The 27,760-nt window shown below is 40.9% G+C and overlaps 1 protein-coding gene across 1 annotated transcript; it reads right to left on the bottom strand.

The window, feature by feature from the left end:
- Positions 1–136: 136 nt before the first annotated feature.
- Positions 137–26,817, bottom strand: cwf19l2 (CWF19 like cell cycle control factor 2). Its single transcript, XM_079674356.1, has 19 exons — positions 26,688–26,817; positions 22,273–22,383; positions 21,762–21,884; positions 20,094–20,210; positions 18,949–19,068; positions 18,333–18,420; positions 16,872–16,990; positions 14,970–15,621; positions 14,198–14,432; positions 10,323–10,431; positions 7,836–7,931; positions 5,487–5,615; positions 5,007–5,144; positions 1,990–2,202; positions 1,401–1,517; positions 1,093–1,248; positions 921–1,001; positions 692–793; positions 137–514 (listed from the first exon to the last, which is right to left on the bottom strand). Exons 1-19 carry the CDS (start codon positions 26,778–26,780, stop codon positions 374–376), a joined length of 2,940 nt encoding a protein of 979 aa, XP_079530482.1. The 5' UTR covers positions 26,781–26,817; the 3' UTR covers positions 137–373.
- Between the last annotated feature and the right edge of the window lie 943 nt (positions 26,818–27,760).

Below are 27,760 nucleotides of genomic sequence, written 5' to 3'. Positions count from 1 at the left end.
TATTTGTTCGAAACTCAATAATACATAAATCCCCAAAGCTACACACATATCACACAAAGGTCTTGGATAAATGAGGACATTAAACCACTTCTGGCATGTTTATTTAACATTAAAAATAACCACAAATAACCTGACGGAGGTTGTATTTTCTTTTTTATTGAAGTAAAAAATGTTATCAGATAATATCTCCTCAAAAGAATTTTACATCAAATTCTAAATTGGTAGGTACAACAGTTACTGCACCAAAGTGTGTGTGTGTGTGTGTGTGTGTGTGTGTGTGTGTGTGTGTGTGTGTGTGTGTGTGTGTGTGTGTGTGTGTGTGTGTGTGTGTGTGTGTGTTTGTTTGTTTGTTTAAATGGAAGTGTAGTGTTTACTACTCTGCAGTCTTGGTGCAGTCGTACGGTTTCCACCACCCTGCAAACTCCAGGACTTTTTTCCTCTGGTCATCAAAGTTCTCTCTTATCATTTTTCTCCAGCGTCGCGGCTCCAAGTCCATCATTCCTCCAACCACTTCCTGTGAGGGGATTATAGGGTTTTGGTCATACTGACAATAACAATGTAAAACCCTTAGTTCAGGAAATTTGCTCAGCTTGTTTCTCTGAGAGAATATACAGGTAAAAACTAACAAGATCTAAAAAAAAAACACATTAGAGATAACGTTAAATATATTATATTTAATGCACACACTGACCTTGCCAAAGTAATGGGGGAACTTATGTTCATTTTCAATGACATGAGCAAATCCTCCCTGGAGTCCAAAGTCCACAGCAAAGTAGGGCAGACCTCGAGGAACCTAAGAGGAATTACACAATTAACAACAATGAACAAAGAGGGGAAAACAACCAGGGGAAAAAAATACATTTGGACACACAGGATTTAAAAGACAGAAAGAAAGACAGGTAAACAGGAAGTGGTCTTACAGCGTGGCGGATGTCTTTCGATGAGAGGTCGACGACCTTCTTGTTCATGGCCCATTCCTCATCGCAATCCAATATGGCTTTCTGAAGGCACACAGACATTCTTGGGTTACCAAACAACTCAGATCTACACCTACTCTTCTCCTTATTCAGATTGAGGAGAGAAACATCACACCTTGAAGTATATGGGTGCCATATCGCCCAGTTCTCGGGGAAGTGGGAGACACTCTAAGACCATGTGTTGTCTTTTGCGTGGGTCCATGTGTGTTTCCATGAACACACAGTCGAGCTCCTGGGACTCAAACATTCGCACCAAAGTACGCCGGAACAGCTGAGGAGAGCAAAGCAGCAGGGAAGGGAACTCAGTGAATTGTAATCATTCTTGTTTAAAATCATTTGAAAATGAAGTATTTGATTGTGATTATATAAATGAAGTTGGACATTGAAACTTTAGTCCTTTGACGTAAAGCAGTGATGGCTGACCTGCATTTCTGACCAGACGTCTTCGTCCAATCCGGTGGCAGAGCAGTGATGCTGGAGAGGACAGATGTGACAGTGGCCCTCAGTCATAGACACTCCTGCCGGCACGCTCAGGTAGACCTGGACACAAGACGGAAAACACACACACAAAATAAAAAATATATATTTGATGTGTACATTTTGTATCTGTCATTTTCTTACCTTTCTTAACAGTCAATGTGGAGGTGCTATGATAGGTCCATTAATATGTTTGATGAATGACAGAATAGGTATTGGCAACCGGTCTGTTTTTCTTATTATTTTAAGATTTTAAACTTTATATATATGGGGTTTCGGGTAAAGAGGACACTTAACGGAAATTATAACATTTGTCAAAATCGTCATTTATGAGCAAATAGCCAAATAGTTAATTTATCAAATAATTAGCTGATTATGTGGAAATTGAATATATTGCTGTTGCCGCCATTTTTCCAGGATAAAACAGCGTTAACTAGTGACTTGATTAATGATTTTCTTTACCGAAACTGTTGACTGACTAATCAGTTAAGAGCCTAATGACTTCAGTCCACAAACATCCTGCAGCATCCCTCACCTTGCTCCCTATCGCCACGACCAGGTGCTTCTGCAGCTCTCGGCTGCTGAAGCAGTGCCGGCATCTCTCCATGGAGGCATTCAGCCTCCGACTCTCCCCGATGGCTTTGCTCCTCATCCTCTCCTCCTCCCTCCCCTCGCCCTCTCGCTGCGCTGCACTCGACACAAACATGTCATCCAGAGTGTAGTTGTCACCGTCTGTCTTCCCCATCATCTGGAGAGGGGAGTGGAAGGGGCGGCCATGGAGAGGACCGAGACAACGGAGGGGACGGAGAGGAGAAGGGGAGCAGAGAGGAAGATGCAGGGAAGAAGAGAGAAGAAGAGACGTAATGCTGAGAAGAGTTTAACAGGAGTCCATTCTTGAACAAATATACCGTATTTTCTCCAACTAAATTGTAGAGGGAGCACACTTAAGTATGTGCTTTATTAAAGTAAATAATGGATATTTTCAGAAAGAAAAGTCATAAAAAGCAAATCGGAGAGATAAGGACTGTCCTCAGAAACGGGCTGGTTTCTTTACCAATCGGTGTATGTATGCGCTGACGTAATAGTGCCGTCTGCCTGCCATCATTTGTGTGTCTGTACCAGTCTATGGTCTGTACATGTGTGTCTGTGTGTGTGAGAGAGCCTGAGCTGCCCTGTGTGTAAGTTGGTCCCTGGTGTGTGTTAACAGTGTGAGGCAGGATGCCAAGCATCGAATCTGGTGTTTCTACGTCTGAGTCTTGTCACCATGGCGATCGGGCAACAGGTTTGAATCTGTGTGCATGTGAGAGAGCAAGAGGCAAGCATCGCAAGTGTGTGTGTGCATGACTCGCTGCGTAGGAGTGAGTGTGCGATTGAGAGTGAAAATGTGATTAGTTTAGTGACAATGTCGGAGGGAATGTGTGTGGGAGGGATTGTGTGTGTGTGTGTGTGTGTGTGTGTGTGTGTGTGTGTGTGTGTGTGTGTGTGTGTGTGTGTGTGTGTGTGTGTGTGTGTGTGTGTGTGTGTGTGCGTGCGTGCGTGCGTGCGTGCGTGCGTGCGTGCGTGCGTGCGTGCGTGCGTGCGTGCGTGCGTGCGTGCGTGCGTGCGTGCGCAAAAGGACTCCACCTAAGTGTGCCGGGTCTCTCCGAGAGCACAGTTATATTTCTTACACACACATTCACACACTTACCTGTAGATTAATTCAAAATGTTTTTTTGATCTACCTTTAGGTTCCACACTGATGTTTTTTTCTTTACAAAACTATTGATAGATTGACACATTCTTGATGCAATTTCAATGATAAATGGTGAATTCAGCATGCAGCAGCAGAGTGGAAGACATTGACATATGTCTGGCTCACTACTCATGTTTTATTAAGAGATAAACTTCATTAAATCTCCAGACAATACTAGTCTCCTAACAGACGTTGTTTCTGACCAATGGATTGAACTGGTATTTATAGAAGCCCTGCCATGGTAACTGTAGATGTATTTTTAGTGTCACTCTTTGTAGGAGCAGAACGTGTGTGTGAGTATTTGTATACGCATGTGTAATGAATATATGAGCGAGGGCAAGTGATTGAGCAGTGTGTGTGCACTTGAATGAGGGCAGAAGTCGGAGAAAGGAAAAACGCCGACACAGCCTTTGTCTTTTTTTTTCATTGCCATAGCAACTCCTTCAAACCCCTTTCTTTATACTTAGTTTGCACATGCATGTACTGTACACACGCTATCTCTTTTTTCACTCGTGTTTTAAAGAGCAAGGGAAGACATGCAGGAATCACACTTCTTCTCACATTTATCCAACAGACATTTCCTTAAATGCCAAATAAATCAGCAACCAGAATATTGATAACAACCACGTAATGTTGCTCTCCAAATGCATACTAAAAGGCTGCCTCTTTTGATCAATCAAATGTAATAAATGATTCACACATCCCCACTGCAGTGGATTAAACAATTCTAGGTGAAAGCAGACACAAATATGGTGGAATATAAGGGTGGAAACATTCAGGAGCTATATGTGTTTATGTATATGTTGTGGATTCAATGTGTCATATTCCTAGGTAGTAAATATCAGAGATTTTTAGGGGAGACAAAATCACGTGTGTTTAGATTTGGGTAGGACTTGTTTTTTATTCTAAAATCAATCAAGGAAACGGGTTCATCACTATTCTGCAGCATTGCCTTTAGCAGTGGCTCTGAAACAGTGGGTTCTGTCCCAATAAATGTGTTGCAGACAGATTGTAATTACTCTACAAATTATTCTAAATACATGAAGACCAATCTTGCTGGGGAAAAGTCATTAATCTTTTCTGATTAATTATATGTTTAAAGTCAAAAATCGACTTCTTCTTTCCATCCTTTGTTGCATCTCCCACTTTCTATAAGTGAAACGTTATAAGTAGGGCTGTGCGATTATGGCAAAAATCATAATCACGATTATTTTTGGTCAATAATTGATATCAAGATTAGTAAAAACGATTATCCATTTACTTTGAAAACATCTATTTATTGGAAAAAAAATGTGAACCGTATGTTTTTAAGAGTTGATTACCCTGAACTTTAAGTATAACTGAACTGAAAAAACAATTAAAAAAAATAATAATTACATTTTTTTTTTTTTAAATAAAAATAATAATCGTTTTATTTCGATTAAGTTGTTTTCGTAATCGTTGCAAGCCAGAATCGTAATCGCGATTAAAATACGATTAATTGCACAGCCCTATTTATAAGTCATGTATACGTTTAAAATCCTGAAAATATTGCAATCTGGCTTAGTTAATTTAGCTGAATAAAAGTTATTCATCATGTGCACACAGTGTTTGAATCCATGATTGAAGCTTAAAGTTGCAATGATGTGATAACACCAGCTCTTAGGTTTCCAGGTTTAAAATAAAAAATGAGTGTTGCAAGCATAGACTGTATGGTGGCAAGGCTGGGAATGAAGTGAGCACATGGATGCCAGGTTGTTATTTCTATAGGTGAACAACTCAAAGTCAGGGGCATCTTATATTTGTTGCTTTTTCACGAGTTGATTAGTATTGTTTCCTACCTTGGAAGCCATGCGAGAGTAGAGTGCGTTCTGGTCCTGCGCAGAGCTCATCTTCTCCCTCCTCACCATCTCCTTCAGACCCGTACTGTCATCATCCTGGAAGTAGCGCACACGCTCTCCGTCAACATGGGTCTCAATCTGAAGAGAGAAAGGGGGGAAAAGAGAGGAATGTGAAAACTGAGGTGAGCACAGGTGAGGACACAAGACTCAATCCTAAAAGCTTTGTAAATCAAATTCAGAAACAATCCATTAAATAAAGGGTGCGTCAGTTAGAGACAGTCGGTGGAGAAGAGAGAGGTATAAGAAGAGGAAAACCTCATAATGTGTGTTGGACATTTTAAAGAAATGGAAAGAGACAGTGAAGGAGACCGGGCAGCAAATGTCCATGATCAACTCCTTTGTAGATAAATCCCCTCCCTTCTTGCTCTCCTATCATCTGTTTTTCTACTTTCTTCCCACCCATCATCCCTCTGTCTTTACCGCTTTCTTCTTCCGTCGTCCCCCGTGGGGCTCCTGGGGTCCAGAGGGGGCGTTGACGGGCCAGGCGCGCCCTGATTGGTCAGTTCTGAACAGCAGGAGTTCCTGGGCTTCACTGGAGCGACCGGTGACCTGAAAAGAAAAACACACAGCCAGGTCATTTTTTTACTTTCGTTTGTTTTTAAACTAAAAGGTTGAAATGTTTTTATGTATGCACCTTTTGACATTTGAACAGATGCTCGAGTCAAGATACGGATAATTCTTCAGAACTAATGTTTAATGATGTAATAATGCAATGATGTCTGCAACCTATTCAAGGTCAGAAACACTGCGCTTGCTGATCAGATTTGAGCATGGATGACTGTATTAATAAGCACCGGCTTTAATCTCATCTTGCTTTGGGCTAATGTTTAATACAAATGAAATGTGGCTGACTCCAATTGACATGCAATATCTAAAACACCTGAAGAAGTGTGTTGCAATATGTCTTGTGACATTTAAAAATGACTAACTTGTCATCAGTGTCATGCTGGAAGCATAAGCATAGCTGATGAAGGGAAGCAGGGAACATTCATTAATACTAATTTGGCAAGAGGAGAAAAGAGGAGAAAAGATGGGCTTTTAGGACAGAAACAGTAGCTGCAGTTATAATAACAAGTGCTACATAAGAATATAAATGCCTTACACCTCAATTAACCTCGCTCATGTCAAAATAATATCTTTAATTATAATAATAATAATTAAAAGCCTAAATTAATCTGTCTTTATCTTTATCCATTTTCTTAATATAGTCCTACTTTTTATGTTGAACTGGATTAAAGTTGTGAAAACCAAAATGTTCTGTGACAAAAATGTTCCTTCTGTTTAAAAAACGTCAGTGGTATGATGTCATAAAACCGCTGCTTCAGAGCCAGTTTAGCACTTTAGCAAAGATCAAAAAGTTTGCTTGTTGTGAGGAACTGCAGTCTGAAGTGCATGAAGACCAACGTTGGACCCGACAGGTAGAGGCGGACAGCCGAGAAACACGAAGAAGGCGGAGTAGCAGAGAGGATGGGAGGCAGTCACAAGAAATTGAAAGTGGACTGTCAGAAACAAAATGATAGAAGAAAATATTTCTCTACGGGTCGACACAGTTCGGTCTTTCAAGGCTCGACGCAATGTTTAAAAATGACTCAAAACACTGAAGACAAGCCAAAAATGTTCTTCTTCTTCTTCAGATGGAAAGGATCTCTAAAAATTTCAAATCAACCATTCTCCGCCTTATTTGTGTACCAAAACCTAAAAACCATGACATCTTTTTTGGAATCTTAATGATAAATTCACCCTTGGTCTTTTGATTTGAACAGGACAGCCTTAGTAGGGATGAATCTGGCCGAACTTGCAGATGATAATATACAAGTTATATAAATAATTACAGCCTGCTTCCCATGTGTTTATAAAGTTGTCTGGAGTCTGTTCATGTTGGAAATAGACCGCCATTTGTTTCAGAGAGAGCATTAGCAACGGCGAATAGCGGAGATAAAGCAGTGCTGAGGTGTCAGGGCACTGCCATCGCTATCTGGTAATTGCCTCTAACACAGACAGGATGGCACATGTAATCTCTGCTACTCAATCTGTCTCTCTCTTTTTTACTCTCACACACATAAACACTCTGAATGACCCCTGGTAAGAGAGTGTCGTCATCACGCTGTAAGACATTTGTTTCCCATTAGGGTCCGCTCAAAGGCCGAACAGGAGAAGTGACCATACAGGCAGCGAGACGCAAGAGCCGAAGAGACTTCAAACAAACAAATTCCTTTGAAAAGCGGTCAGACGTTGAAGCAGAAGGGTTCAGTTTCATCTGGAGTCAAGTGTGTGTGTGAAGCACTTTTCCTCCGTGCACAGTGAGGGAGATGGATGCCCCTGCAACATGCTGAGAGTGTGTGTGTCTGTGAAGTCTAGAGAACACATAGCCCTGAGTGTTTGGATTAGCATTTCGACTATGGGAGAGGAAAAAGAAGAAGACAAATCTGACAGGGAAAGATTCAGTATGTGTGTGTGTGTGTGTGTGTGTGTGTGTGTGTGTGTGTGTGTGTGTGTGTGTGTGTGTGTGTGTGTGTGTGTGTGTGTGTGTGTGTGTGTGTGTGTGTGTGTGTGTGTGTGTGTGTGTGTGTGTGTGTGTGTGTGTGTGTGTGTGTGTGACTCTATCTATATGTTCCTGTGTGTGCATGTGTTAACATCTGTGCATGATTTCAGAGTGAGTGTAAATATATAGTTACATTAGAACGTTTCTGCATCTGGGAATATAAAATCTGCAGTGCAAGTTACATGTTTATTTAATGTGGGGGAGCTTCACGTGTTGCATTTACACACCTGTTTTGAAGTCGCCATTTCTTGTCTTCGAGCTTCGTGGCTTTCTTTAGCTTTATGTGCTGCGTCCAGCTGGGACTTCAGCTTCTCAACCATGGCCTGAAACAAACAAATATACATTTGCACAAAGTCCCTCAGTAATTACAAATGGCTACTTAAAAAGTAAGACCTATACAGATACATACAATGGATGTATATGCTGGAAGATATGGAGAATCGTATATCAGAAAGGCTGCTTTTAGGAATTGTAGTTTAAAATATTTTTTTCAATGCAGTTTTTCCAACGGTGAGATACATCAATTTGAGGCTTCAAAACGACATGAGACTGAGAGAAGAAAAACATTTGGTTAAAGCAGGGGTCGGCAACCCCTGGCACGCGTGCCAGCATTGGCACGCGGCACCGTAACCAGTGGCACACTAGGAATAAGTGGAATAAGTGTGCAAAAATATTTAAATTGTATTTTCGGATCCTGAACGAGACCGCCGCCAGAGCGCGTCTCCCCGTTACCTGCAGAAGGAAGCCATGCACGCAACGCAGCCCCGCTCTCTTTATCTCCAGGTGACATTCTGCCGCTTTCCTCCGTGGTGCAGTGCTGATCGTTTCACCACGGAGGAAAGCACTTCACTAATTGCAGTACCCATAAGGAGCTGTACAAATGACGCAGTTTTTGCGTGGCTGTGTATTTAGTTGAAAGCCCAGTGGTGATCTGCTCATCTCTCATCGACATAATATGCTACAAAGGGGCGGACTGGCCATCTGTGTGTTGAACTTTCCTGTCGGCTCCCAGACCGTAATCGAGGAGGGCAGAAGCAACAAGCTTCAGGTTCAATAACCCACTTTAGAGAGAGGCGAGCTCTTCTTGGGAGGCCGTTGCATTTATTTAGCTGTTTTTCTTTTTCACAAAATACATCACAGACCTCTGTTTTTCTGCTGCCTCGTTTCACTTCCAGAAACATACACACGTTCTCTCCATAGGTTCTCTCACTGTCGCTCTACCATCCACAAACACACATGCACAAGCCACACCCCTCTCTCTCTCTCTTTCTTAAAGGGACAGCGATCTCATCTCGCTCTGCATGACCCTAATATCATAGCATGTGTGCTCTGGAAAATCACAGAACGGACGATCGTCCTTATTATTATGCCGTTTAAACCAATTATTTAAATTTGTTTGTTAAATTCGGCATCATGTGAGTTGCGCTGACAGGTCCACACACACTGCTTCCCCGCAGCGAGGCTCCCCCGCCCTCCTGCTGATAGTTGACGAGCGTCAAGCTCCTCAACCCCCCCCCCCCCGTTGATAATTCTCGATCGTTGGCACGCTGATAACAATAATTTTTTTAAATGGCACTTCATATCAAAAAGGTTGCCGACCCCTGGGTTAAAGCATCCAGAACCTCTTAAGCCATACCGTGATAGATATACAGTGGGGCAAAAAAGTATTTAGTCAGCCACCAATTGTGCAAGTTCTCCCACTTAAAAAGATGAGAGAGGCCTGTCATTTTCATCCTAGATACACCTCAACTAAGAGAGACAAAATGAGGGAAAAAAAATCTAGAAAATCACATTGTCTGATTTTTAAAGAATTTATTTGTAAATTATGATGGAAAATAAGTATTTGGTCAGCAACAAACAAACAAGATTTCTGGCTCTCACAGACCTGTAACTTCTTCCTTAAGAGCCTCCTCTGTCCTCCAATTGTTAACTCTATTAATGGCACCTGTTTGAACTCGTTATCAGTATAAAAGACACACACACACACACACACACACACACACACACACACACACACACACACACACACACACACACACACACACACACACACACACACACACACACACACACACACACACACACACACACACACACACACACACACACACACACACACACACACACACACACACACACACACACACACACACACACACACACACACACACACACACACACACAGGTTTGGGAATATCGAATATTGCTTTGTCGTGTAGGGAGATACTGGATATTACGTTGATAACACTTAGTTTTGTGTGTGTGTGTGTGTGTGTGTGTGTGTGTGTGTGTGTGTGTGTGTGTGTGTGTGTGTGTGTGTGTGTGGGTCCCTGATGAGCTGTTGAGGTTACGCTAATAAAAGATTCAAAGTAAATGGGCAGAGAAAAGATAAATCATACTTACCGTACATCACGATAAATAAAAGCTCAATGAACACAAAAATACAAAAATGTGGAATTTATGTTCTGATTTAACGGAAGTGATTTATGTTTCCATTGAACAGGAGAAAAGGGCATTAAGGATAAGGACTCTCTTATCTATGGAGTTATTGTTTCTCAGGGACACTTTCCCCACAGGAGGAGGCACATCAATCTTAGCTTATCCTAAAATATATTTTTCAAAAACTGGTTAGAATCTGGTTGGATTGATTTTCCTTCTACTCATATTAAAGCCAATACAGTGACAAACAGTAACAATAACAATGAAATACTCACTGTGTTGCCCATAATCTCAGCCTTCACCAGTTTGGCTCCCAGTTTGTTCATCTCCTCCTCTGACATCAGAGGAAGCTCCTCTTCCTCTTCCTCTTCCTCACTGTCACTCCTAGGTAAAACATGAGGAGGAGAGTTTAAAGGCGAGACTAAAACCAAGAGATATGGCACTTTACAAAGTGAAGACTACAAAACACGATATGCAACCAACCGTTGAAAATAAACTAAATAAATAATCACATCTGTCAAGTTAGACTAAGATTCACCACCGCATTGTAACACTTCTTCATTTATCTTCCTCCGGATCCACCCCCCTTTGAAGAAGAGTATTTAAAATCAATTCATTATTCCACCCTCGTAATAGTCCTTAACACTCTAATGGGAAAGGTATTTGTGAGGTTTTTAATTTAACCGTTTAGTTGTTTTCTGGAGAGCTCCTAGACTGTTTATCTGTAATGATGCCTTTGAGTCTGTGTTCCCCCCCCCCCCCCAAAGCAGAGACCATTACCTCCCTGCCTGGCAGGATCTGAACTGCATCCTGGGAAGCATCGTTCTAGGCTATTACACTCCTCACAGCCTCATTTCATTCTGCTGCCACACTGCAGACTCATTTCATGCTGCAGGGGTTCTGGCTGCTGGTTTACCCAAACAACTTAGCCTAATGAGGCAAAACACAGAACAACTAAAGATTTCAAAGGCAGTGATGCTCCCACTCTTTACCTCCAATGGGGCTGACTGCCACAAAAGTGTGGTAAAACATATATGATGCAATCATTTCATTAAAGGAGTTCCTGTGCCACTTGTCGATGTCAAAGTTCAGTTTTCTTATAAATATCCATGTATGATGCGGATAAAGCATAAAAACATATTAACATGACATTCAGAAGAACTCAAGAGAGATATGCAATTTTCAAAGCAAGAAATAACTCAATGGTTTAATGAACTATGTTACAGTTCTTTGATTATTAAGCATAGTGGATAATGTGGGAGAAAGGAGATAACTGACGCTTTATAATGCCTGAAAACTGTGTGAAGACTGTGTGTGTGTCCAACTGTATGTTACTAAACTAAGTGCTTTACACAAAGACAACTGATAGTGGAGAACACGTGTGGATAATATATGACTTCAGAGGCCGGGGGAATTTCTAAAAGGACTAATGTTCAAAAGTAGATAAGAACTTCATCAGCTAAGGCAGGACATAATTAAGAACATGTGAAGACACACACATGCTTTATGGTAGGGATTACAGTGAGAACATATCTGGGGAGCTTGACCACATTATGAATTAAACCCGGCACTGAACATCTACACAAGCGGCTGAAAGGACACAGTGATTAAATATCCATCCTTTTTCCTACACAAGGAATGAGGAGTGTATCAAATAAAGCTCCTATTGCAACATATGTGCTAAAGCCTGAGAGTAAACCAAGCGTTTTTTGAGATATAAAGATACTCCCATTATTTGATTATTATTATGTAGTAGTACCAATTTTCTTTTTTTGGTTTAACATAAACATATATATTGGTTTCAGTGCTTAAAAGCCCATTGCCAAGTGTTCTATGTGTATGTAATATCAATGCTACTACTTTCATAATGGTGTAATCCTGTTTCATGTGAGAAAGGGGAATGGACAACTTCTATTACAGTGACTGATTCATTTCAAATGTAAACCCAAACATTTACAGATTTAATAAATAAGAAACATTTTGTACAGGCACAATGTAATTACTGTAAGAAAATAAAACAGCGGGGGGGAATCTCTGAGGCAAAATTATTAAAAAAAGAGAAAGTGAAAATTCATAACTGGTAATTTAAGACAGGCTTTGGAGCGAGGAAACAACCTTAATCGGCAGAGTCAGTAAAAAGGGAATGAAGACGAAGTTGTTGCAAGTCCAATCTTTTAAAAAGACTGCTCAACGAAAAGAAGATTTTTCAAGGTTGTTTCAGTCCTTCTAAGAAACATGCACAGTGCCAAAATCATGGACATGTTCAGTCAGGCGAAAATAGGACAATGATTGGATTACAACGACCTCCATAGTGTCAGTGTAAAACCATGGAAGGAGTTCTGGCCAAACACTTGCCCATCACTGTGGAGCTATGATAGGTCCACTGTAATTCACTATAAAAAGCTATAGAAGCAGAGATAGCCGACCCTGCTTAAAACAGTTACTGACAGCTTGAGCATCCAAAGGGATACGGGAGATCTTTATTTGTGGATTTCAGCTTAGTTTTATCTCAATGGAGAAACAGACTCTCCTGAAACGTCTCATTGATCTCAACATCAACACAGGGTTGGTTCTCTGGATCAGAGAGTTTCTTCTCTGCCGCCCACAGACGGTCTGTGTCGGGGGGGAGCATGTCAGACGCTGTGAGCACAGGCGGCCCACAGGGCTGTGTTCATCCCCCACTGCTACTCAATCTTCAACAGCAAATGTATGATCAACATTTTAGCTTGCTTAAATATGCTGATGACATGGCTTTGCTTGCAAAACAAGATCTGAAGACAGAGCCAGTGTCACTTGGTGAAATGTATTTCTAGTTTTAGAAAACTATAAATATCTTGGGACAGTGTTGGACTCCTAGGTGAGCTTCTGTGAAATGAGTGCATTTTCAGGAACTGCTCACAGACGATTTATTTTAGTTTGAAGTGACTTCTGTGTTGATCAGCAGTCTTAGGGTGCATTCACACCTAATAGTCCGCTCTCTGCTGCGCACCAGACCACAGTTTGTTACATTGTTTCATTTTGCAGAAGGTTCGGTTTGCGTTCACAAGGGCAAAACTCAAACGGACTATAAACTTTAAACACAAGTCATGTGCTCGGAAATGCTGTTCAACCATTGGTCAGACATTAAGGGGGTAAAAACGCAAATCCCGGCAATTTCTACCGGAGCCTCCGCCATGGAGCATCGGCACTTTCAGCAGGTTATTCTCATGCTGCTGTTAATCTGGAGATCAACAGACTCTAGTGGCTCGCGAATATGATTATATAATCAGACAACGTCCGTTAAAAAACATTATAGCACATACAATGAGTGACGTTCTGCAGTAAGGAGGGCGTTTCACCGACGACAGGTGTTCTTACTTTTATGTAGTTGACGGAGAATTTGTACTTTACATGACACTGTTCAACACTTCATTCTGCTTCACTCTTTAACTAAACAACCACAGATGTCTCGAAAGAGTCTTTCGCTAAAGATTTTGAAGATATCCGCGTTCTTGTGACACGTAAATACTACGCTTCCTATGTTTTGGTGCGGACTGCGTTCACACCAGCAATGAACCGCTCCAGAGTTCACAAGCAAGTGCTCCGAGACCACCTATTTTAGCAGACCAGAGTCCGGTTGTTTAGTTCACTTAAGAGGTCTCGGACTGTGTTCACACCGACCCAAATGAACCGCACCAAGCGGCTAAACGCACCAGGGTTCGATTCAACCGGACTATACAAGGCAGGTGTGAACGCACAGTGTATTAAACTATAGTTGTTGCACCTTCCTGCCTTCCTTTACCTGATCCGTAGGTCCAAGAATGAACTTTCTAGGATTGTGTTAATGGCAAGCAAACTATTTGGCATACCCTAAAAGCCGTGGACGAAACATTATTAATTTGACTCAATGAAGAGTGAGATCAGTGTCCTGGCAGATTCTATTCTCTTGAGGCTCTGACGCCCCTGGAGGCACTATACGGTCTCTGATAACTAAACATATCGTTTTTCATCCCAAGACATCAATATTCACAAAGTGACTGACAAGATTTAAGACATACAGTAGATGCTGGCATAAACCCTTTTACATGTAATAAGAGCTGCTTGTCTATAACACGGTAAGGTTGTTCATCGTTAAGCATGTCTACAGAGTAATACAATAAAAGCTTCAAACCTTGACGCAGAAGCTTTGTTGCCAGTGGGACCGTCTTGAGGAGCTGTCACAGGTTTCCCAGGATCCCTCTCTCTCTCCTGCTGTGGTTTCTCAAAGCTGGCAGATTTCCTGGCAGGATTGCTGCTCTTCTTTGAGGTCTGCATGCTGGCATTACGGCGACCAGAGTCTTCATCGTCAGAGCTGGGTTTCAGGAATCCTGAGGACGGCCGCGCTGGAGGACGGCGACGATCTGGAACTGCACAGGAAACTTGGCATGTTAGTTTAAAACTTATTTTAAACCCGGGCTCATTTTTCCATTTCTTTGTGACGGGGACAAGACTTTTTTTAATTGTCGAATATTGGGCAAGAATGGCTAAATGGGTTCCAATATAAAAGGCATAGGCATTCCTCACGGTCAATATATGCCACTAAAATAGCTTTCTTTGCCGATGTCTTACATTATGAAAAGAAAGCCTACAGAGAAATAAAACATTTACTACCTTTTGCATCTGTTTATGTGTCATGTGACAGCAGTAAGTCAATGGTGGTAACTTAAACACAAGAACATGGGAAAACAGGGTCCAGGCTAAAAGATACCCAAGTTACCATTTCATTGGTGATGGGACTTGAGTTATTATGTGATTTATGTTGTTGCTCTTTTTTCAAAAATGGGTTAGGGTTAGCATGATTTGAACCTGTGACTGTACAGTGTAGCCAGCCCAATAACACCTGTGCTCATTTCAGCTAAATGTGACTCAGACACTTTTTAGAAAAGGCCTTGATATCAACCCACCGTCAGCACTGTCATCATCTTCTGAGGGTTTGAGGAAGCGACCTTTGAGTGACCCGAGAGAGGAAGAAGGTTGACTCAGGTTTTGGCCGGATGATGATGATGATGATGATGAAGAAACGCTGCTACTGTCTCTTTCTCTATTTCTTTCACTATCTCTATCTCTATCCTGATGTCTGTCTCCGTCTCTTTCATTATCTCTTTCTCTTCCTCCATCCCTATCTCTATCCTGATGTCTGTCTCCGTCTCTTTCATTATCTCTTTCTCTTCTTCCATCCCAACCCTTTTCCCTTTCTCTTCCTCTATCTCTCTCGCTGTCTCTATCCCTCTCTGTATCCCTCTCTCTGTCTCTGAACCTGTCTCCGTCTCGACTTCTGTCTTCCTCTCTGCCGCGATATCCCCCCCTCTCCCTTTCCTCTCGTCTCCCAGCATTGTTTCTCTCTCCGTCTGTTGGTGATGAATCTCTTTCCCTTTCGTTCCTTCTCCAGCGTTCTCTCTCTTCCCCCTCTCCATCGTTTCTTCTCCATCTCTCTCTGGACTCGTTTCCTCCTCTCCTCCACCCGCCTCTCGCTCCTCTGTTTCCATCTCCTCCACTGCAGTGTCCGTACACAGCTATCTCAGCATCGGCAAGTTTTTTCTGAAACTCTTCCATTGACTGTAAAGGACAGATAAAAGACATATTAAAATACTAGCTGTTGCAGTTCAGAGCTTAAGAAATGCCCACCCGAGCCACGTTGTTGAATGCCATGTAGAGAATGTTACAAAGCTAATAATATATCTAACTGACAGCAGCAGACCGTGGACTTAAGGTAGACTTGTTTAATCATTCTCAGTAGGTCACCATGACATATAATAACACATTTGTTTTCTTCCCTCAGGTCAACGTAATGTAATGTAGTGAGGAGTCTACTAAGTTACTGTAAGCCAAACAAACAGCTGCTTTATGGGTATGCTGGTTTCCTTACAAGCAAACTAAAACCACACGTTTAAATTCACATACTATACTATTGGTAAATTGTTAATATTTACATCTGATAAACATAAATCAAGCAAAAAAGGGCATTAGTGTCAGGTATTCTACTCAAATCTACTCAGTTTTTCATTTGCTATTTCCACAAGAACTGCAAGAATTAACATATCGATTGAAAACAGCACCTTCAAGTGCTTCACAAAGACCAATAAAGCATCTGCATGGGTACAAAAATGTTAATGAGGGAGGCTGTGGCTCAGTGGGTAGTGTGCTGGACTTCGAATCAGGGGATAGCAAGTTCGAGTCCCACTGCAGTCAGCATGTCGTTGTGTCCCTGGGCAAGACACTTCAACCTCAAATTGCTCCTGTGGGGATTGTCCACAGTACTGAATGTATGTAAGTCGCTTTGGATAAAAGCGTCTAACAAATGACATGTAATTAATGTTAATTATAAAAGTTTAAAGAACCATTTTATGACAGACTATAAGATGTCTCTGCCTTGCTGGGAAAAAAACTCAATGAGGTGCACTGCTGTGGCTGGCTTAGCTCTGACAAAATAAAAATGTATTGTACACACACACGAACACGCGCATAGAATGTTCTGACTGTGACAGTTTTTATGCTGTCAAAGGGAGGAAAAATGCTGACACAGCTAAATGTAATTTAACAAAGGACAGTGTGTGCCCCATTACGTCAGACGGCAAAGAGATTCATACTGAAACAAGGTATCTACAAACACATTCCATGTTTCTAATTTTTTAAGAACATTCAGTCACGTCTTTTTTGTCATTGATATTGCATGTTGAGATCATCACATCACAGTTAGTGTTTAGTGACGTTGCTGGCACCTCATCTTAGTCATGGAAACAAAGGTCACTGACAAGCATATTTACTCATAGTTTCTGATTGCAAAGTGAATATTGATCAGCTCTTACTCCGTATCTCTCGGCCACAATTTCATTGAGGCTGCGCTGCTGCCTCTCTGCCTGCTCCTTCATCCTTTGGAAGCTCTTCCTCAGCCAGCCCAGGCCGGCATCATTCACCACTGTGTTTCCTGGGAACGAGACGAGAGAACTGTCACAAACATGAACAAACTAAAATACACAAATTCAAACAATAGAAACATTGAAATCAAATCAACAAAGTGGTATGTTTAAACCTTTGAATTAAAAAGTTAGAATAACATACGTTAGTGTTGCTTGTTGTGAGAAGCTGGAAAATAATATAGAGAAGAAGAATCCCTAAAGAATGTCATTTTGTGCTGATGAATAAGAACCAGAGATGAGTAAGTGAGGAAAAAGGAAGGTCAGGAGAAAGGAGGGTTTAAAAGAAAGAAAAGAGAAATGTATTATTTGAATCCATGGAAAGAAATGTCCTACAACACTCTGTATACCTTCCCTGAGATAAAACGTGACAAATGTTTTGCCCATAGTCAAGCTGAGTATTGGCTTTAGAGAGTTATCAGAGCTTAATCATCTGCACTTCCTACGATAAACTGTTAAAGAAATCAACAAACAACCAATCGAGCTTTATAATGTCAAGATACTATACACAAATAAAACCTTTCCCATCTGCCAGGAGGACAGGATAGCAGTAACAACTTGTGATACATGGGCTTCTGCCTCTCTGTCATTAAACAGAAACGTGGCTTTTGAATAGTTTGGCTCTTGTTTCACAACTTCAGGCTGCACACTGTCCCCTTTTCCAAACTAATCCAACCACATGTCACCTGATCATTAACCAGCAAATGTTTGTTAAAAGCAAAACAAAGTGTAAACAATGTTAAAAACACACAAATACCTACAAACATAAACAAACACCTGTCTGTAGCTCCTGCAACATACCTGTGCGTGCGTGCGTGCGTGCGTGTGTGTGTGTGTGTGTGTGTGTGTGTGTGTGTGTGTGTGTGTGTGTATGTGTGTGTGTGTGTGTGTGTGTGTGTGTGTGTGTGTGTGTGTGCGCTATTTGCGTCTGCTTATTTTGCCTTGCTGTTAAAAAAACACTTACAACAGAGGCAGAGTCAACTAGAAGTAGCTTTACTTCCCGTGTAGAGATAAGATACACATGCACACATACCTGCATTTGCTTGTCAACTTACTTCACTGTCTGTCTCTCTGTCTGTCTGCCTTTCTCTGTGTGCATGCGCGTGCGTGTGCGTGTGCGTGCGTGTGCGTGTGTGTGTGTAGTGTGTGCGCGCGCATGCGTGCGTGCGTGCGGAGAATAGTGTATGAAAAGTGTTAAGGCCAATGCCTCATCTCCTCAGCTAACTCTGGGAGGAGGACTTCAGAATCGACAGTTTTTCACTAGAAGGGATAAGTGAAGTAACTCTGGTCTGAGACCCGTATAACTCAATGAGGCAAACGCAACAATACTATATATTAGTGTAGTAGTTTTACCTTTCTTTGTTGCAGCCTTCTCCGCTGGGGGCAGACCAGTTCCTCCATCTTTCCAGAACGGGTTTAGCTCCAATTTGTGCAAACCAGCCTAAAGGGGAAACACAAAATCACCTGAATAATTTCACAAACTTTCAAAAAATTATCCATATAAAAACACCCTACAGACAACAATTAACACACACACACACACACACACACACACACACACACACACACACACACACACACACACACACACACACACACACACACACACACACACACACACACACACACACACACACACACACACACACACACACACACACACACACACACACACACACACACACACACACACACACACACACACACACACACACACACACACACTTTCTGTCCATGAGGGGACACCCGTTGTTACCTTGGTAACTGCACAGTTGGTAAAAGGAGGAAAGTGACTGCCACTGTGTTTTCATGCATACACGAACATCGCTCTTTATCTCGCTCTCACAGACACATTCAGGTCAAGTTGAGCACGGATACATGTGAATCATTTGACAGAGGACACCGTAGGAGTTAGAGGAACCATATGGTTGTCTAAACGGACGTGAAAGATTCAGAAATAAAAACACACCTGTTCGATGGCCTGAGCCTTCGCCTTCTCCTCCTCTTTCAGGCGATCTTTCTCAGCCCTCTTCTCTGTTGTGGACGTGGTTTTCATTGCCAGGAAGTCAAACGTCATCCATTCGTCTCTCTACAACACAGACAGACCGTTAAAAAAAAGATCTATATAACGTGAGTGGATGATACCAACTTACAGTACATGTGTATATAAGCAGAAGAAGGAAACAAGGCATGTACTGTATAGATGTAAAAACTAGGGCTGTCAAACGATTACACATTTTAATCAGATTAATCAAAGCTTAAAAATTAATTAATCATGATTAATCACCATTCGAACTATGTCCAAAATATGCAATTTCTTTATGTATATTGTTGTGGGAATGGAAAGATAAATGAAAGAAGGCGGATATATCCATTTAACATACAGTATGTATGTATGTTTATGATAACATTGTTCTGTGTGTCAAAATGAAAGACAGCCCACACACCTAGGCCTATCAATCATCAAACCGTGGGGTCTTATTTCATTACGTGTTGAAATTTTCTATCAACACGTAATGTTGTATCGATGTATAGAGAGATTTACTACAGCAAAAGTATTCTCCGTCGGGACTTCCTGCAACAACACCACGCCGTTATCTTGATTCTGATTGGCCAGAAGACATTATCAAAGATGTTCTATTGAGAAGACGATCACTACGTGACAAAAGTTTTCAAAACCGTTTCTGGTCTTCGGTATTTCGAAGTGGCTGCTGAAATCAATCTTACGAACTGCTGTCTGTGCAATATACTCCGCGCGAGTTGGCGGACTTTATTTTGCTTACTTTAACATCATTTTTCATGGTGGGGCTGAGCCATTTCTTGGTATGGATGTAGCCTACCCCAGCCATACCCTGGTGCTGCCACCGGTGGGACGTATGGGGCGGGCCATTCTGCACATGCGTTAAATGCGTTAAATATTTTAACGCAATTAATGCAAAAAATTAATTACCGCCGTTAACGCGATAATTTTGACAGCATTAGTAAAAACCTCTAGATACGGTTTTCCCTCCAGACAATTATACACACATCTCCTGTGTGGAAAGGGACTTTATTATAGTGTTGATTTCACCATGTGTTGTACTAAGAGACAAAACCTCTTCAACGAAATGTTACCTCGACGCTCTGTGCTGTGCTGACGCTGCTCTCTGAGGGTTTGGACTCATCAGGAAGTTTCCAGGCTTTAGCAGCTCGTGTCTGCGCCGGAGCCTCCACCCACTCCCCCTCTGAGTCCTGAGACATGAGAGAGAAACAGAGAGGGGAAAGTGATGATGAAGAAGGAAAACAACAACAGGGATTATCCTATCAAAACAAAAGCGTGGAATATTAATAAATGAAGTACAAGTCCCAAAGCTGAATTGTTTTTAAACCGCCATGTCTGTATAAGAAAGACTTTGCTTTATCACAGCTTTGTAAGGTGTTAACATGTAATGAATTGCACACTGGGGGCCAGGAGGGAAATGGATATAGAATGGGGCGTAACATCATGCATGGCACTATATGATCGATGGACGCCTAGTATTGATCTTTCATTCTAAAAACTAATAGAAATGCAAACACAAATTGCTTTTTCAGTCAACTAGATAAAGATTTTTTTCTAATCGGGTAATGGCCAAGGTCAGGGATTGTAACTGTTCCAATTGCAGATTAAAAAAAAGAGGTTATAAATCACATTAAAAATTGCAATATGTTATTACAATACTCAGTATATTTTAAAATATTAAAATCACAACAAATCATCTGGTCATATCCTATTTATTGCGATAATATCGTATAGGGGGGGGGGGGGGGGGGGGGGGCTCTGCGGATGACCCCCCCCCCCACAGAAGACTGGTACAAACTTTTACGAAAAGTATTAAACAGTATTAACTTTCGTTCAAAAGTAAATCACCATTTCATCTAGTAACATTTAGGTCAGTTTTACATCATTGCAGTCATTAACCTGTGTGGCAGCATGTCCTGACCAATCAGGAGAAAACGTTAAAGAAGTCTTGATGCTCCATTCTTGCCGTTTCATTTTTACTAATTCTCTTGTTATAAAACATTTCCCTCTTGTTTATATTCCAACTTAACTTGCAATGAATCACGGTATGACACTGATCTTTGCTCATGGGAACATAATCATTTCACCTGTAAAATCTAGATTTCTTTTTTTAAAGTGGACCTATCATGCTATATTTGAAACATATATTGTAGGGCCATACCTATATAAAACATGTCTGTGAAGTTTTTTTTCAAAATACCAAACAGATCATGCATTTTAGCCATGCCTCATTTCGCTCCATTTGCTCTTTCCAGCCCTGTTTTTGCAGGGGGCTGATTCTGCTTTTGTGGCAGACTACAGCGCCACTTACAGGCCTGGCATATGTACTACAGCGTCTCCAGCGCTTTCGAGCGGTCTCTCATTCCCCTGATAGGTGGAGAGTTGCCCATGTAGGCGGAGCTCCTTGTTTCTGACGTCATAAACATTCAAATAATAATCAGCTCCGTTGCAGCCCCGTTTTGAGAGATTTGGGTATGGAGGAAAATAGAGAGGGTTGTGTTTTCTGACACTTGGTGAGTTCCCTGACAAACCGGGGACACATATACATGTATACAAGATGTACAAAAGTGCATTTTGTATGATAGGTCCCCTTTAATGTTTTTTTCCTTAAACCTGTACTTAAAATAATGCTCCTACTTTAAAATACTGCAAATGTACTTTTCACTCTGAAATGAATAAATAAGTACAGTATAAAACAATTGAAAATGAAACCAACATTTGAAAATAAATGAATAACTTACATCTGAGCTGTCTTTAGAGCCATCGTCTGCTCCTGCTGTCTTCTTCTCCTTCTTGCCCTTTTTTTTCTCCTTTTTCTTTTTAGATTTCTTCTCTTTCTTCTTTTTGCTTTTTACAGATCCCTCCTGTAATATCAATAAAGGATGTAGTTATTTTTCCTTGTTTTACTTTATTATCAAGATGCAATCTATTCCTAGAGCCAGCTCTGAATCACGTAAGGTATGCAGTGATAACCATGTGGCTCCTCTTGTTTGCTCCATGTGTCTCTATCCAAGGGTGTTTCCTAAAAGTATGATGAACTACACCATTTGATTTCTAGAAACCACTACCAATATCATCAAGGCCTCGCTGTCTTTTATCTGCATAATGGCTTCGATATTAATCAAAAATAATGGGAGTAAGAGGGTTCATAAATGTTGGATACAAACACATAACGGCAACATAGTGATGAATGTTTGAGGAACAGTACACTTTACAAAGACTTAACAATCTAACAATCTCTTTGTATCTTACTTCCTCCATCTCCTGCAGCCTCTGGTTGACCTCAGGAAGCATCCAGGTGTCCTCCCCTCTCTGCCTTTTGAGCTCCTTCCTTCTTTCTGCCTTGTCATACTGCTCCTTGGCCTGAATACAACAATTGTAAATAAGAGGGATTATTCAAAAGAAAAACGATTTCAAAGTTAGTGCACACCCAAATTAGTTGTTTCATATTTAGTCTCCTTTTTTGTGATGAAAATATCAAGGTTAATGGTGAATAAAGTCAGTAGAGGAATACATGTGTGGCATTAATTAAGGAACGACACAGTCTTCACATTATACTCCAGTGTTTCCCATACATTGATTTATTTGTGGCGGGCCGCCACAATTAAATATCGTCCGCCACAAAGGATCTCATAAAAAAAAAAAAAAAGTATTATTATTTTTTATTTTTTTGGTGGTCAGCCTTTCCCAAACTCAGGGTCCCGACCCAAAATGGGTCGTGGACCCGTTTTGATTGGGTCGCCAGTTAAATGCATTGCTACACACACACACACAGCGTCAGAGCTGATGGCTGCGTTGCAAATACAATTGTTTTATAATTTTTGTATTTTATTTTTTATTTTGAAAATGAAATTATGCAATATAGCATTGTATATTGAATGATTTAATTTTCTAAATACAAATAAACTAAAAATAAAAGATAGTATTTGTATCAGATCTGACGCATCCCCCACGAAAGTTTTCGCGCTGTCTGTTTATTGTCTGTTGATTAATCCCGATCGTACATGATGGCAAAAAGACGATACAAAGAGGAGTTTTTAAACGTTGGCTTCACAAAAGCTGTTAGAAATGGAGAGGAGCGGCCTCAGTGTGTTTTATGTGGAGAGGTGCTCAGTAACGAAAGCTTGAAAATGAATAAATTGGACCGGCATCTCCAAACAAAACATCCTCTGCATCGGGACAAATCGAAGGATTTTTTCATCTGCAAAGAAGAGTCTTTCAAGAAGCAGTGTTTTGACGGCGGAAAAGTAAGTCACTCATTTTAATCATTTGTTTTGTGTTTTTGTGAGTTTGTCAGGGTCTGTTGTGAAATTGTTTCGTTAATGCAAATTTGGATGAAATGCTGACTGAGCCCCGGAGCGGACCGCCAGCTGCGCGCTCTCACGCGTCCTCTACTCGCTCCCGCGAGTCCACTACATTCTGCAGCGGCATAAAGCGGTGTTTCAACTTTTACTAGCCTGAAATGTTTTTAAAACGGCCGGGAGAAAAACAGAGAAACAATAACCACTGGAAGATTAGAGGGAAAGTGACAGGCAGTATGAGAAGGAAAGCGAGATAAAGTATCAGCCGCACGGACGTGACTGCTGCAGTGTGATGCACATAGGAATACATATGAGGGTTATTCCCTATCTTTATTCAAGAGCGTGGTCTTTAAATTTGAGAGCATACTTTATTGATTTCACGTTCAAAATATGTATTTCTTTCCCTCAAACCCTGTCCTCACACTCAAATAGTGCCTGCTTGCGCTTAGATTTGCTCTGCTTCTGCTCAAACTGTACGCTTGCACTCAGATATATTTTTGCTTACAGATTTCCTGTGTTCCAGCTTAAAACCTTCTCCTCGCATTCAGGCTGTTTCTGTGCGCTCGTGAAATGTCTGCTCTCAGATTTCTTCTGTGCACGCTTGGATCTTTTGTGCAACAACCCTGTCAAACTCGAGTATGTAAGTCGCTTTGGATAAAAGCGTCTAACAAGTAACATGTAATGTAATGCGCTATAAATGCGGTTGCCAGGTCCACATTGGGTATATAGCGTACGGCGGCTGGTATTAAAAATCACCCAATAACCCAGCAATGTTAATGATAATATCTTCTCTGTTATTTTCAGGCATTCAAAGGGAACAGAGGGGCACTGAGGGCATCCTATCAAGTCAGCCTCCAGAAAAAAAGTTAATCAGTTGCCAAGTGTTGGAGTTTCTTTGTCTCTCAGTGTTTTAAAACAGCTCTGTTCATTTAAAAGTGTTTAAAAAATGTGTGTACATAGTTTTTGATCTAGTGACAAACTTAATGTTGCACTTCTGATAATTTAAATGTGGTTTCACCTGTGATGTACTGTATACACTTGACTGCACTTCAGTTAGTGTTTTGTCCCTTTCTGTTTACAACATGTTTGTTCTTTGTTCATTTAAAATAGTTTAAAATGGTGTGTACATAGTTTTTGAGCTAGCGACAAACTTAATATTGCACTTTTGATAATTGTATAATTGAAATTTGATTTATACTGTATATACTTGACTGCACTTCCCATGTTCGTCTTTCTGCTTTGATCCTTATTTTTTCTGAACAAGCTCAAAGGGAAGGTTGTTATGGTGAGAAACCTAATTGCTGCGATGCACTTTTATAATTAAATAAATATTTTCATTTACATTTTAAATTCATGGTGTGTTGCATTCTTTGTTTATAACTAGATATTATGGAAAATCATGACATTTTTTGAGCTTGGGTCCCTTAGGACCACAACATTTCTGTTTTGGGTCTCATGCTTAAAAAGTTTGGGAACCCCTTGATGGATAGTGAGGTGGGCTGACGATCGGAAGGCTGCGAGTTCAAACCCTGCCTGGAACACCACTACTAGTGTGCCCCATGAGTAAGGCACTTAACCCTTGGTTACTCAAGGGAGAATGTCCCTGTAATCAGTCATTGTAAATCGCTTTGGAATAAGGCATCTGCTAAATGCCGAAATTGTAAATTATATTTTTGGGAGAATAAACCCCACAGATCCTCAGTTTCACTCATTAACAACGCAACACAGAGCAACAAGAACGTTGTCTACAGTAGCCATGAACTTGCATGTGTTATCTTATTTGAGGGGGGGGTGGATGCGTGGACCACCCGAATAGGTTAAGGGGCCTTTGACTTGTCTTGCCGGGGGGGGGGGGGGGGGGGGGTGTGGTGCCCCCACAAATAGAATCAAATTCTGTGGGAAACACTGTACTCACAACATGGTAGGGCTGACAAGAGTTACGATTTGCAAATATTGGAACCTCTAACGACTTTCAAGCAGCACAAATATATCTTGGCGCCGCACTGATGAGTTTGAAGTCATAATGAGCCTATTCCTCTTCAAATACAGCGAACAACAAACCAGACCCGGCTCCACTCTTTGCTTTGGCCAGTGCAAACACAGGTGAGCGAGGCAGATAATGTGATTTACAACATTTAGTGTTCATCTACTGGAAGCATCATTTGTCAGCATCATCTGCTCTGTGTATCCTACAAACACAGGCTGTGGATAAGCACTCGTATCTCTGTGCTCAAATTAGCAAACACTCAAATCTGACATCTATGATTTATGCATCAACCGGAAACTGTATGTCCACTTTTCTCCTTTTAGACAAATATATTTAATTAAGCTTTATTGTTTGTAAGGAAACAGGATCAAAGATAGCAAATCCAGCATATGCCATGCTACTCTTTTTAAGAAACCAAGACCCCAAGTGGATAAATAAGAATATCAGAGTTAATAGAACATTCTTTATTAAGGGGCAAGTCACTTTCCCTGAATGTCTACACTTTGTCCAATTCCTCCATTTGACCCCTCATTCTGTATGTTTGATGTCTTTATTCTTTAATTTGGGTTTGTTGGGGGGGGGGACTGATATGTTTGAGTTCAAGAAATCTATCACTACACAGAATCAAGAATGTATAGTTATTTATTTAGAGATTATAGTAAAAGTCACACATTAGTGCCTTATTATTGCTAACTTGAGGTGTTGATACATACTGCCTGACCATGACTGACGTATTTTAATTACATGATTATATATACAATAAAGAAGCTAAATGTAAACAGTTTCAAGACATGCATTTTCAAAGTTCTAGTCTCTTATGTGAACCATTAAATAGCCACAATTCTAAATATGACATGCTCTACAAACAGATTCCCTTCAGTGCACATCCACAGGAAGCATCATGTCATGTGTCTGCATCATCGGCTCTGTGTACCATGTAAACACAGCTGCACACAATCCAGATAACACGAAATTAGATTCCCGTGTACATAAGTGTTTACAACTGATTTGTACGTTAAGGTGGGGAGTGTATATCTGTGACCATGACATAAAAACCTGCACAAAACAAAGCCGCTGCTCTCCTATCTTCAACAGCAGTGTTAGTCCTGTAATTTGATGCCTGCAGTTTGACAATATTCTGCTGTCCAGACACAGGTAATCATAAGGTTAATGTAAAGGAACACATAATGAGAGATGGAGAGAAACGCAACGATAGCAATCTATGTCACTTTTTAGCCGTGGAGCTCATTCATACCTAACGTTAACTAGCTGTTAGCCAACTTAGCTTGTTAGCTTTCAATAAGGACTTAACGGTTAACAAGCCAAGCTAACCACACATTACTTATAGGGTTGCTTACTACAAATTAAACAGTTGTTACCTTGTCTATCACTTCTTGCCGTGCCTCTCGTTTACTATGCTTCCTTTCCTCTATGCTGCCCTTACTCTCAAAACTGACGACATGCTCCGCCATGACACTCTCCGAATGTTTTCACGAGTGTCGTAAAGCGCTGCCGTTTACGTCAACAGTTGAATTGTGGTACTTGTAGTACAATACTGCTCCGTGTTTTAGACATTTATTTTAAAGCTGTTCTCAAGCCTTTACTAAGTCCTTTAAAAAACATATGTAATATATTTGACTGTACCTTCCCTCCCATTAATACAAATGGATGTGTTGGATACAAAAAATAAAGACAGAGAGTCAGTCTATCTAAAAAAGTAATACAAATGGGGGACTACTTCTTTTGGTATAATTGTGTTGTGCACATCGGTATCGTCATGGTGAAACAGAACATTGAATTATTCATTTTTCAGCACTGAACAATCATATCCCTAACACACCATGCAGGGAAGGAGATATTTAATTTTATTTCAGTATAAATGTTTATTGACTCATGGTAAAGGTACAAATTCACTCCAAATCACATCACAGCAAGTCACATAGCGTTCATGGCTTTAAAAACGTATTGGTGGTCCATGCATTGGCTTTTCATGATGGAGCACAAGGTTCAACACCCAGGGGAGGGACATCTTTTGTCTTCTGCTATGCTGATGTTAAATCTGGAGAAATTGTCCACACCACTTTTTTAACAAAGTAATGCCCATGATACGAACACACACACTTACATTTACAGAGTAGGCTGCTACACCTTTAATCAATAAACCACCGTCAATAAATGCCACCAAACCATCTCTTGCTCAGCACCACAGTGTTTGTTTGGGTCCCAGAGGATTTAGGAGCCACAGGGGTAGTTTAGTCAGAGCTGCTGACCAAATACCAACCTGCCACAGGAAGGGCCACAACAAATAACCGCTCTACACTCCACTCCCATCAATACTCCATTATTCTACAATTCATAGTGTCTTATCAGTCGTCTGGTAAAACTAATCTGGTTGGTTAATGGGATGTACTGTGAGTGTTGGTTGCATTAATCTGAAATGAAAGGTTGGATT

Source organism: Notothenia rossii (assembly GCF_949606895.1).
Source record: "Notothenia rossii genome assembly, chromosome: 4".
NCBI lineage: Eukaryota > Metazoa > Chordata > Actinopteri > Perciformes > Nototheniidae > Notothenia > Notothenia rossii.
Note: the sequence above shows the minus strand (reverse complement) of the source record. Positions and strands in the feature narration are given on the sequence as shown.